Source organism: Myodes glareolus, chromosome 3 (assembly GCF_982192425.1).
Source record: "Myodes glareolus chromosome 3, mMyoGla1.1, whole genome shotgun sequence".
Lineage (NCBI taxonomy): Eukaryota > Metazoa > Chordata > Mammalia > Rodentia > Cricetidae > Myodes > Myodes glareolus.
In genome coordinates this window covers 92,666,614-92,680,125 of record NC_142028.1, presented here as the reverse complement: position 1 = coordinate 92,680,125, position 13,512 = coordinate 92,666,614, and the positions used below count along the sequence as shown (strand labels likewise).

General features: G+C 40.0%; 1 protein-coding gene across 5 annotated transcripts in view; it reads right to left on the bottom strand.

The window, feature by feature from the left end:
- The window catches only part of Dock7 (dedicator of cytokinesis 7), a 192,184-nt gene that overhangs the window by 46,759 nt on the left and 131,913 nt on the right, over positions 1-13,512 (bottom strand). For all 5 annotated transcript variants that reach the window (XM_085686298.2, XM_085686294.2, XM_085686295.2 and 2 more), the window contains 3 exons: positions 9,444-9,583; positions 2,613-2,782; positions 819-973 (listed from right to left, as the gene is read on the bottom strand). In XM_085686298.2, the coding sequence (XP_085542424.1) occupies positions 819-973; positions 2,613-2,782; positions 9,444-9,583 (465 nt within the window). The remainder of the gene's footprint in view (positions 1-818; positions 974-2,612; positions 2,783-9,443; positions 9,584-13,512) is intronic.

Below are 13,512 nucleotides of genomic sequence, written 5' to 3'. Positions count from 1 at the left end.
CCACCATCCAGAACCTTACTGGTAGGCCACGACCTTGTGGTGATACACAGATTAATAGAAATGGGTTAATTGAAGATGTAAGAGTTAGCTAGAAATATGCCCATTGGTTAAACAGTGTTGAAATTAATATAGGTTCTGTGTGATTATTCGGGTCTGAGTGGCCAGGAAATGTGTGAGCAGTCTCTGCCTACACACATTCACTATGTTCCCTTTTAAAAGAGCCCTGCCCACTCACCCCCCCACACACACACACTCCCCCTTTCTTCTCTTCTGCAGCTCCTGCCCCCAGGGGCTGGTCTCCCTTCTCCTTTCCCATTCCCTTTCCCTTAATAAACTCTCCATATGAACTGCTACAATGGCGTCTTTCTCTCTTGCTCAGCTTTTTTATTTTATTTTATTTTTTAAAATTACAACACCTGCTCCCATAGCCACCCCTGTTAGGGAAGAAAAAAAAGACATAAATCTTCACAAATTACTCTGCAAAATTTAAAAGACATGAAACTTAAAGATTAGTGGATAATTTGAGAATACTTCTTAGAGCTGAGAAACTGGGTTTTAAAAATGAAGGAAAGAAGCGCATCAAATAAGGCACTTTACAAAGTTCTGAAAGAAAACACAGTGCTGCATCCTATAAGCCCAAGGTTAGCAGTTTTTCAAACAACTTGGTAACTAGCAGATAATATTCGGTTAACATTTTCATAGCGCTCAGAATAATTTGCATTGATTAATACAAAAACCTCAGCAATAGACACCTCTTTGTATATATTTGGTATTCCAGAAAAACAGAACGAAACACCAATACAAGTGGTTCATTTTACCGCTGAAGTGAGAAGGAAACTGCCAGGCCTCGTTAACTGAGGGACAGACGTTCCCGCAATTGCCATAGCAACTGTCTGGCTTATCATGCTCCCAGTCTCACTGTCATAGTCATCAGGGGCTACACAAATGGGTCTTCCTCGTTGATTGTGTGTTTCTAGAAGGGAAAAAAGGAAGAAAACTTTAGGTCAGCTTACTACACATGAACTCCTCACAGGTTAGAACACCCGAAGCCAAAAATCCATGTGTAATTTTTACTCTTCCCAAACTCAACCACTAATACTCTGCATTAACTAGCAGCCTTACTGACAGCATGAGACCGGGAGCAGCGAGAAGGAGGTGCCTTCAGACTGTGTTCTGCTTTCAGAGACAATTAGTGCCACAGCGCTTTAAATGTGCTCTTGACACTTAGCTCACCTGATAGCCATGGAATAGACAGCTCTACGGTGTTACAGTACTACAGTGTGAGCCAGAACTAATTCATGCTGTGTTTTAATGCTGCATCTTATATCTAATTGTGTGTCTCTTAACTGTGAGGGCCACCATGTAAAAATAGACTCTCTATTTTTAAAATGAACTCTAACTTTTCAAAATAGATTTAAACATATTGTGGTACAAAATAGTTTTAACTATTATCTATATTTTATCATTTATTAAATATCTGACCTTTTCTTTTTTATGACATTTCTAGACTATGTAGCTTGTTTGAGTTTTTTAAAATGGTAGCAATCTTGAATTTTTTTGCAGTTGAAATCCATGTTTTCCAGACTATCAATTTTTATCAAGATTAATTTCCTCACTATCATTTTTATCATCAAAATTAATTTCTTTTTAAGTTTTTAAACATTAACTTTTTTCTATTTCAGTACTTTTTAGTGAAAACCTAAACTGATTAGTTACACAGAAAGATCTAACAGCATAAACATTTCTGCCTTCAGACCAGAAACATTTCAGTGACCCTAATCCTGGGAGGTTACAATGCCAGTCTCTTACAGACAAAGAGTTATTACCTGATAATATCAGGAACCCAGGAAATGGTTTTTACTTCATTAAAATGGAAGTATTTTAAGCTGGTTGCTAGCTTAAATACTGTACAATCTAAACTGCCTATTTAAGTACCTTCCAAACAGTCAAAGGAAAGGAAACACTACAGGTTCTAGCTTTTAGTGAGCAGCACAGTCTCAACATACTAACCTGGAACAAACAAAATTCTTTATATGCAGGTGAATATTAATTTCCATTACTCATCTCTATGAATAAAGCTGGCAATAGAAGTCAAGTGCTATTCTCTCTTAACATGCATAATACACATGCATACAAGAAAGGTGTGTTTTCTAGAAGGCAGGTATGAACTGCTATAAACTCATGGTAATTTACACTAAAATGATCTCAGGGATCTCACAATGAATCTCGTCAAATACGCAAAGGTTTCTAACAACAAAGTTAAACATAGTTATTTACAGAGTATTTTTATGGGGGTGCATTTTAAAAATAATTTTTAAATTATTTCATTTTATTTTTTATACGTCTGGGTGTTTTGTCTGCGTGTGTGTATGTACACCTCACATGTGCCTGGTGCCCAAAGAGATCAGAAGAGGGTATCGGATCACCTAGAATTTATTGGTCTTGTAACAATAGTACCATGTGAGTACTGGGAATCAAACTGGAGCCCTCTGCAGGAACAGCCAGTGCTACAATCACTGAGCCTCTAACCCCTTTATATTTTTTTAACCTTAAAAGGCATTTTCTACAACTTTTAGACAAGCTTTGAAAATTGCTTTAATTATACTAAGTACCTGTAAAATCGTACAGCTGAGGTACAGTTTCCATGATGATACCAATGAGAGGAAGGTACAACATAGCCACCCGAGCCTTTATCTGAGGGTCAGAGTACCGTGGGTCAGAGTCATGACTGGAAAGTAAGTTGTGCACCATATTGATGACTTTCTTATGCAATCCAAACAGTCTATTTGAAAAGAAGAGATGAAGAAGCAACAATGAGGTCACAGAGATTACATGTCTTCAAAACAAATAGAAAGTAATGACACTCAATCAATCTTTTTAAATTACATAACTCTGCTAGCTATATTTTTATGTGTTTCTATAAAATACTAAGTTTAAATCAAATAAAATACACAAATTTCAAAACAGTATAAAGTAAATATTGTAGGAAAAGAAAGCATTTCATCAGTTTACTTAAGAGTAAAACCAAACCCTTTGACATAACTCCTTACTAGTGTTTCCAATTGATAACGAACATAAGAGCACACTTAGTACCAGTTTCAACCAAATGTAAGCATTATTATTGTGTGTACTGAAGTAGGGGTCGCACATGTGCCATGGTGCATGTGTAGAAGTCAGGGGACAACTTTATGGTGTCAGTTTCACCTTTTCATGGGTGCTGGGGCTTAACTACGGCTGTCGGCTTGCATGGCACACACTTTACCTGTTGAGCCTTCTCACTGGCTCGGTAGTCACAATTCCAAAGCAGGTTTCAAGTAGTTTTAACTTTTGCTTCAACAAATTAGATCTTTTCACATTCATCAATAATGTATTATTTCCTCTATCTTTATTTTGTATGTGTACCTAGCACTAGTATACGCATGACTCTTTGTGTGCATGTGTGAAGCCCAAGCGTACGTGCGTATGAGTTGTAGATGCATGGAGATTAGAGGTGGATATAAGATTATGTCTTCCTTAATTGTCCTCCAATTCATTTTTTTGAGGTAAAGTCAAGATTAGCTGGACAGCGAGTTGTAGAAAGTTTCCTATCCCCACCTTTCCTGAGCTAGAATTACAGATGCATGATTTGTCTGTGAGTGCTGGGAATCCACGCTCAGATCCTCATGAGTCAACGGCAACCCCTTTACTGAAGGAACGAGCCATCTCCCCTGCCTCCATTCTTTTTTTTCTTCCCTGAAAGAAAAACCCTCAATCTGACAGGCCATATGATCAAAACGCTTGGGTGTCTTTGGCTGTCTCTAGTTTTAACTGGACTTCTTCGCTCACAAACCTCATTTAAACCCTTCAGATTTCTCTAGACTCTAATCCCTGAACTTTCAAGTACTCTAACAAGGGTTCCTGTGCTCTTCCCACACACACCTGTCGTCTTCACAGACTCTGACTATCCACCCATTCTGATCAAAGCACATCCACTCCAGCTCCTACAGCCCATGAACGGGAGCAAGCAGCAGCTTCAGTGCCTGTCCTTGCAGAAGGACTCAACAGCATGTTCTTGTCTTAGCAAAGAAGAGCCATTCTGGATTTACTGGCCAGATCTTTTAAATATGCCCATCTCTTCTAAAACAGCCTTTTCCCTTTTCCTTTTGTCTTCTTCCTTTTTTTTTTTTTAATTTATGTGTTTGCGTAAATGTGATGTGTAGAGGGTGGGCCTGCAGGTCAGCAGGAGGCATAGGATCCCCTGGAGGTAGAGTTACAGCGGCTGTGTGAGGTGGGATTCCCCTCTATATGCTGTAAGTTTTATTGCCATTGGTCAATGAGTAAAGCTGGTTTGGCCAAAGGCTTAGTCAAGTAAAGCCAGGCATGAAATACAAAGAGTCAGGAAGACGCCATGTAGCTGCTCAAGAAGCAAGAGGTAACGAACCATGAGCCTCATGGTAAAATACAAAATAACAGAAATGGGTTAATTTAAGATGTAAGAGCTAGCTAGAAATACGCCAGAGACATCAATCAAACAGTCTTGTAATTAATATAGTTTCTGTGTAATTACTCAGGTCTGGGCGGCCAGGAATGAAGGCGCAGTCTCCGCCTACAGTTGTGAACCATACAGCACAGGTGCTAAGAACTGCTTTTAACATGTGAGCCATCTCTCCAACCCCCAAACGGGCCTGTCCCTGTACTTGTAAAACACTCTCTTTTTCTTTTCTTTTCTTTTCTGTCTCAGAAAAAGTTGTATTTCTCCCAGAAAGTGCTCTCCCCGTGCAGTCAGTGAATCCCATCTCCCTTCAACACTTTCAATGACCATCCTGACCAAATTCTTCCCTTGTTTCAAGCAAGCTTTTCATATTTTGAAAGCACATCTTAATTTTTATTATAGGTTTACTTATAAAGTATACATTCAAATATTGTTCAAACCACACGGGTTCATAGACGTCTCTGTGTGACACGTTTCCCCTCCGTCACATCCTCCCGAAGAAGCCAATTCCAATGCTGAGTCTTTTTATTTCACTCATCTTTGACAGCTTTGGGGCTATCTTCCCAACAAGCTCCTCCCCCACTCCCTGTCTTCCTGCACGTGTCCCATTGCACTTAACGAGCATGAACAGTTGGGGGTTCCCAGGCTTGGTTTCTGAGCTTCTGCTGGTTACATTCTCATGCCCGGACAGGCACTCCTACCCTGTCAGCAGCTGTCATATCCAGACTCCAACCTGCCTAAACTGTTTTTATGAAGTCTTTTCATGTATTTTATTATTCAATCACATTAAAGTATTAAATGTATAATCATCCAATACTCAGTGCTGATGACTGACCCCAGAGTTTTGCGTAAGTCACACAAGCATGCTCCCTCTGAGCTGATGCCCCAGCTCCTACCCCGTTCATGCTGTTTGAATTAAGATGCATCAGCTCTTGCTTCCTGATTTCTTCTTCTAGTTCCTGCCCGACATCCCTTCATGGTGGATTGTGATCTGGACATATAAATTTCCAAGTTTCATCACAGAAATAGAAAACTAGAATGACAGCTCTTTAGAACACGAGAGGATCTGTGCCTCTATTAGACTGTTTCAAGGCCAGCTTTCCTGCTATAAAGGAAGTTCATAACAAGCACATCTTTGGCCAATTACAGAACATATTAGTGCTATTCAAGGAATGATTCTTAGTGCTTAGCAAACAGATGAAGTCAAAGGACAAACACTCGCCTTAAGGATCTGGGCCAATGTATCCTGCACAGAATCTCTGTCTACATCTGTAAGAATGTAACAAAAGCATAGGACAATCTTAGGGTCATTAAGCACTGTTCTGAAATTCAACTGCTGAATCCCAAAGGTAGAAATAAACTTGTCACATTCAAGCTAAAAGGTCAGAATGGTTTCCTTAGATGAGCTGAGCCTCTAGTTTCTGAGAGCATTAGCCAAGCCCTATGACTACAGCGCAGAGCAGGAAGCACAGGAGCTGGTCGGCTCTCCAGCTCGTCCTCTAATGGAGGGGCACCCGATAGACCTCAAGGAAGCAGTTTGCAGAGAGAAAACAGACTGTGCGGCAAACAATGACCGGGACAAGGACAACGTGGCTATAATTTAGTGGGCAGCGAGAATCTCCACAGGAACACCCTGTTTTGTGAGAAGGTCTGAGAAACTACAAGCAGGAAAAGGCTATATGAAGACCCTAGATAATTCAAGTACTGCTTTGGGCAAAGGAAAATCAAGCATCAAGACCCAAATGTATGAATGAACTTGTCACATTTAAGAAACAGACAATAGCAAGGCATGGCTTTGAGGACGATTATTAAAACTCTGGGATGTATTCTAAGTGGTATTTAACTTACAGGAAAAGAGACAGGATAACTTTAAGCTATGAACATAGTTGAACAAATGCTTTTGTAGTGTGATTGAACATCTTTCGGGTATATTCCCAAGAGTGGTATTGCTGGATCCTGAGGTAGGCTGATTCCCAATTTCCTGAGAAACCGTCACACTGGGTTCCAAAGTGGTTGCACAAGTTTGCATTCCCACCAGCAATGGATGAGTGTTCCCCTTACTCCACATCCTCTACAGCACAAGCTATCATTAGTGTTTTTGATTTTAGCCATTCTAACAGGTTTAAGATGGTATCTCAAAGATGTCTTGATTTGCATTTCCCTGATAGCTAAGGAAGTTAAACATGTCCTTAAGTATCTTTTGACCATTTGAAATTCTTCTGTTGAGAAACCTCGCACTGGACTGAGCTCCCAAGGTTCAGTTGAAGAGTGGAAGGAGGGAGAGTATGAGCAAGGAAGTCAAGACCATGAAGGGTTCACCCACTGAGACAATTTGCCTGAGCTAATGGAAGTTAACCAACTCCAACTGGACTGGGAGTGAACGAGCATGGGATCGAACTAGTCCCTATGAAAGTGACTGACAGTTGGGGCAGACTGAGGGGCCAATGACAATGGCACTGGGATTTATCACTGCTGCATGTACTGGCTTTTTGGTATCCTATTCTCCTTGGATGTATACCTTGCACAATCTTGATGTAGTGGGAAGGGCCCTGCACTTTCCACAAGGCAGGGTACTTTGCCCTCTCTCAAGATTGAAGGAAGAGGGGAAAGGTGTGTGAAAGGAGTGGGAAGGGAGTGGGAGGAGGGGAGGAAGTGGGAATTTGGATTGGCATTTTTTTTAAAGTAATAAAATTTAAAAATAAGCAAGTTCATGGCATAATCTTACCCCATTTTAAAAAGACCATTCAGGCTATTTGCTATTGCATCAAAATGATTTGAGAGACACAATAAGGAAACATAATTAGTTCCAGTAGAAGCAGGGCTGAAAAGATGGGGCTGAACTTGGGTTATGAGGGCACAGGGAAGAGAAGGAAGAGGAGGAAACAAACCAGAATAAAGTTAAGGCTAAGCTGATATGCTCTTCTACTATGTAGCGCACAGGCTACGAAGTCTGACTACACAAAGAAAGACGACAGTAAACACATCATTACTCATGGGACTCAACAGAAACCTTTCCAAGAGCCAAAGATCAATACATTCTAGCTTCAAGAAGAAAAGAGTCAGTAACTAGTTCCTTCATAAGCCAAATATTATTATATATAAACCCTGCTTTAATAGAATTGATTATTGACGTGGAAAGGAACATCATTGCAGGAATTGCCCATCCTTTATATGAGACATTACTGAAATCTAGACAGCATGCATTTTCCTGTCATCCATCCTAATTCAAAGAAAACTATGCTCCCCTGGGGTTCAGAAGAAACTGACTGTCCAGTTTCAGCACCAGAGTCTAGCTAGGTTAGCCCTGTCACGTCAAATGGCCAGCTGGCATGTTCCTTTGAATCTTCAAAGAGACAACCTTTAATTAGCTCACAGCTGTCCTACTAGAGGAAGGCTGACAATAATGAACACTGCCTAGTGACACAGCTGGTATAATATCCTCATCCTGTGTGTTGTGGCAAACAATCCATGTCTGCTATAAGGTCACATGCGAGCAGAAATGAGCAAATCCTTCAGCAACCTGTGCAACTTTGGGGATGGCATCCACCAGGATAACCAGCCGAGCCCCATCAGGTCACTAGAAAGATTTATACTTGTGTGTAAAAGGGAGTCATTCCCCCTTTCCTGACAGTCATAAACAAAGACAGTATTTAATCCTAACTCAGTGGGAACCATCCTGCAGTCAGAGTAGAGCTGACTATTCTTGCACCAGAAGCAAGATGAAATTAATGAGCTGAAGACTGAGTTACACAAGAAACCTCTTCCTGCCAAATATGAGTAAATTTATTTCCTTGAAAAAGCCAATATGAAGAAGAATTTTGTTTCTTACAACTGAAGCCATCCTGCCCAAATAAACACACCGGAAACATAACTCAAAGTCCTGAGTTGTTTAGGAAAGCTGGAAGGTTTGGAAAACTGTAGAGTATCTTCTCTCCTCAAAAATGGACAGCTTTATTACTGCCTTCAAATGACATTGTCCTCTTCTGTCAAATGTAAGCCAGGAAAGCGCTTGCAGACAGAATAGGCAGACATGGCGTCTCTCTTGGCCATGTGAACTCTTCTCTCTGGACAGAGTCTACGCAAACCCCTCTCCACATGCACCTACAGAAATGCACAGTTCTGGTGAAAACTAATTCTTTAAAATATATTCCATATGTAGGTTCTCATTATTTTAAAAATATAAATCTTTCATTCGCAGACAGTCTGGCCTTTTAAAATGTATTCAGAATCAACTATGTCCCTGACATAATAACTACAGACTTTGTCTTTCATTTTTCCTTTCTTCTCTTAAGCAGATTAAACATCCACTAAAAGCCTATTTAAGGTTGTATGATTTTGTTTCCTGGACTTCTTGTATGTTGTGTAACTGCAGGATAAACTTAAGATGATTGGACCATCAAAAAAAAACTATTTTTTGACCCAAATGAACCATAATACAGTTTGGGTTTCTAAATAGCTTCTTTTAAAATTAGTTTATGTGCTTGTTTGACTGTGTATTGAATGAGCACATGAATGCAGGTGTCCTTAGAAGCTAGCAGAGGTGTCAGGTCTATCAGCAGAAATTTTTAAAAGAATAGGGTAAGTTTTAAGATAAAATACTACACAGTAGGATGGCAAATTATAAATTTTTCTTATAAGGGATTAAAGAAAAACTAACCTATTTTCCTTAACTGAAAACTGCCTATTGTTATTTTAACAAACAGTCCATATACTAACATACACAATTATTTCTTATACTATTAAAAAATGTTACTGATCAAACATAATATACCATTAGTGTAGATAAATCTCAAACTCAGAGATGATTAAAAAATATAAACACCATTCATATAAAAAATAAAGTATATAAACCATAGAGCATAAAGAAGCATAAAAAAATAAAGAGACGGAAATAGTACTAAAATCCTAGCAAGATCTGTCGCACTTTCCAAAATCAAACTGATATTCTACAAGGCAAAACAGGTCTACTCACCCTTCAGCATCAGGGTCTAAAATGAGCGCGAGCTCCGTTAACACGAGGCCCGCCAGGTAGTGCTGCTGGCGGAAGGGCAAGGACAGTTCAAACATATTTGCGATCTTCTGGTCCTGCACGTTTGTGGAGAATCCAGAACTCTGTTGGGGGTAAGGTAGAACTCAACTGTTGACAGCTGCGCAACAGACACTCTACAGTGGGGCATTGCAACATGAAACGTGACCTTATTATGCCAGGGAGCCCACAGAAGAGTGACTGCTCTTATTTTAGTATGGGAGAATATGGTGACAGTCTTTATCTCTATCACCAAACATCAAAGACTGACCTAGTCTGGAGAATTCTACTTGGGGATTGCAGACCTTAGGAAGAGGATTCATGGGTGCATAAGATGAAGGCTGACTTTAGGCAAAAAGTGCTCAGGAAAGTGGCTTGTTCAAGTCATAAATTTATTTGTTTTTAAATATGCGGTGGAATCTTGCTATGTTGGGCCTTGAACTCAGCCTACAGCCTCAGCATTCCAAACAATAAAACAATTTAATTACTAAAATTAATAAACTAAAAGTTTAATTTTGCTTTTCTCATTGAAATTCCCCATTTGCTTAATTTTTTATTCTTAACCATCTATTATTCCGGTAGCCTCTGAAGGGGAGAAATGGAGGTGAACACCAATGCTATAAATGCCCTCACCCTACCATAACCATGGCACTTGTTTTCTAGAGAAATCTCAAATATCACTTAAGCCATATTTCACATGTCTTCAGAATTATCATCATATAGTAGTTTCTTCACCAAATCTCCAGAAATTGTAGTGTTAAAAAGTTTTTATCATTCAATATTCATGGCTACCCATGTATATGTATGTGTGTGTATATCTGGTTGTGTACATGAAAGTGAACAAGTTAATTCAAGAAATTCTATGATTATTCATAGGTAAATGTCATGTAGTAAAAAAGTTTCAGGAAAGGTGCCTGTTGTGGAATAATCTTTTTGTACACTGTGATGATGTGTTACTCTGGCTTAATAAAAAGCTGAACAGCCAATAGCTAGGCAGGATTTCCAGGCACAGAGGAGAAGAAGGGCAGAGACACCAGGAGACGTAGACAGAGCAAGAAGCCTGGGCATTAAAAAGTAATGATAATCGAACCACTTAAAAGAATATAGATTTAAAAATATGGTTTAAGTTATAAGAGCTAGTTAGAAACAAGCCTAAGTTATTGGCTAAGCTTTCATAATTAAAAATAAGTCTCCGGGTTGTTTTTTTGTGAGCTGGCAGCCCCCTTCTTCCCCCTCAAAAATTCCGTCTACAGTTACCTATGACTGATTTGGCTCTGGCTATTTAGCCACATCTTTGGAAGAAGACAGAAGAAAATGCTAAAGGCTACATGTGTCCATTAGGGAGGCAGAAAGATGTGGGAAGTAGGTTGGTCCAGGAGATAAACTGAAAAGATGAAATTAAAAGTTGTGGCTGGCTCTCTAATATTTCCAGTTTATGTACGTGAGGTCTAATTTTTATTTATTTATTTTTACCAAACACGTCAGATCAACCCAGTCTAGGTAACTGCACCCAAGCATTCCAAACCACAGAAATAGGATTAGGGAATGTGTAAGATCAACTCTAACATCAGACATTAGGAAGTACTATAAAAACAGCTTTCCAACTCAGAAAGAATATAGCATGTATATTTTATTAGGGGGAAGGAAAAATATTGGCTTTCTTGACACTGCAACTATAAAATTTTAATCCTTTCATCTTCAAAGAAACTATTAGCTGTGAAAGTGAAGAGGTACCCACTTCAACTTTAAATGTCCATTAATTTTTTGTAAGCAGGTCAAGTTGAGCTTGGCAGGCTGGCTTCTTTTCCCTGCTTCAAGGCATTTATAAATATAATATATAAATACAATATAAATTTAAATAGCTATTTCAGAGAAATTAACCCAAACTTGTTTTCCATATTTGCTTCAAGAAAACTCAATTTAGGAAAACATCAAAATAAATGAGTTTATTTAGGTGAGCTCACATAACTGTAAACACATACATCATGCTTTAAAACCTGGGCTCTGGAATAAAGCTTTGGTTCAAAGTCTAGCCTGACCATTTCTTACTTGCAGTGTTTCTTGTTTGGAGCTATCCAATGTGCATAATAACAGAACAATCCCCCAGCACTGCTCTTGTAATTAGATGAGCTAATACTTATAAAGCACTCATGTGGTGGTTTGAATATAAAGGGTCCCCATAGACTCACAGGGAATGACACTATTAGGAGGTGTGTCCTTATTGGAGGATGTGTGTCACTAAGGGGTGGGACTCGAGTTCTGAGGTGCTAAAGCCAGGCCCAGTGTGGCATTCTCTTCCTGTTGCCTGTCAATCTAGATGTAGAAGTCTCTGCTCATTTCCTAACACCATGCCTGCCTGCCTGCTGGCTGCTATGCTTCCCACCATGATGATAATAGACAAAACCTCTGAATGTAAGCCAGTCCCAATTAAATGTTTTCCTTTATAAGGGCTGTCATGGTCATGGTGTCTCTTCATAGCAATAGAAAGTCTAAGACAGAGTTGGTACCAGAGTGGGATATTGTTGTAATAGGCGTGACCATGCTTTTGTTTGGAGGAATGCATGCAGACTCTGGGACTTTGAATGAGAAAAGCAGTTGAATGCTTTATCTGGAACTTAATGGGCCATCCTAGGAGGAGCATAGAAGACAGTGGTGCTGAGAGTGATGTGAACTTTGGGGGCCGGGCTCAAGAGGTTTCACAGGAGAAGAATAAATATTAGTACATGGTCTAGAGACTGGACTTGTGATATTCTGGTGAAGTCTGTGGCTGCTTTCTGCCTTTGTCCAAAAGATCTGCATGAGGCAGATTGAAAAGTTTTTGCATTAATGTGTTGGCAGAGGAAATCTCAAAACAGCCTAGCATTGTCTCTGTTTTATGGTTACTATGGTCACTCTTATGCAGATCTATAAAGAAAAGAAAAAAGCTGATCAAGGAAAAATAGGAAATGTACAGTTCAAGGGGAAAGGGGCTGTGCTCAGAGAGATAACAAGGGGAAAGGGGCTGTGCTCAGAGACAACAAGGGGAAAGGGGCTGTGCTCAGAGACAACAAGGGGAAAGGGGCTGTGCTCAGAGAGACAGGCAGATTAAAGAGAAGCCTGACGTTAACCGGAGTGAAGGAACTGGTGACCAGGGCAAGATCCCACCCAACTAAACTTCCAATTTAGAAAAAGGAGTTAAAGGAAAGCTTAGGGCCAGGAGTGGAGGAGTGTGCCTTTAATCCCAGCACTCCAGAGTCAAAGGCAAGGGGTTCTCTGAGTTTGAGGTCAGCCTGGTCAACACAGGGCATTTCGGGACAGCCAAGCTTAGGCAGCGAAGGAAACCAGTGAAAATAGAAAGTTGGTGAAAATGTTTTCAAGGAGGGGCCATGTTCCAGCCCGAGAAAGCAGCAGAATCTGGCAGTTTTCACCATGTGGTTCTGGCTTTAGAGTTAGGGATAGAAGAAAGTGGTTATGGAATCTTCCTCTGCAACTAAGGAAAGCAGCTGAGGCCAGGTATATGGCAGCAATATCCCTGCGTGGAGGCCAAAAAAAGGCCACTGTGTGAGGCTGTGAAGCTGATGTATGCATTGCTTTGGAGACCCCAAGATGCTGGAGATGCCAGAGCCATGGGATACCTGCTGAGGAGAGCTGCTAACAGGGAGTGAAACCAGTCCAAGAGAAAGAAGTGCGTTGCAGTCAACAAAACTGAAAAAAGTTGGAGATCTGAAGAGTGCTTTGTTATCAGACATGGAGATGTAGAATTTGAAGTTTGCCCATCTGGTTTTCAGTCTTCATTTGGTCTAGTATTTCCTCACTCTGCCCCCTCTCCTCCCTTCTGGAATGATAATGTATAACCTGTGCCACTGTATGTTATAAATACATCATCTGCTTTTTCATTTTGATTTTACAGAGGACTGCAGGGGATACACTGAAAGAGACTGCATGAGTCTCAGAAGAGATTTTGATATTTAGACTTTTAAATATTGTTGAGACTATAACCATAGACTATGGGAACTTTTGAAGTTTGGACTAAATG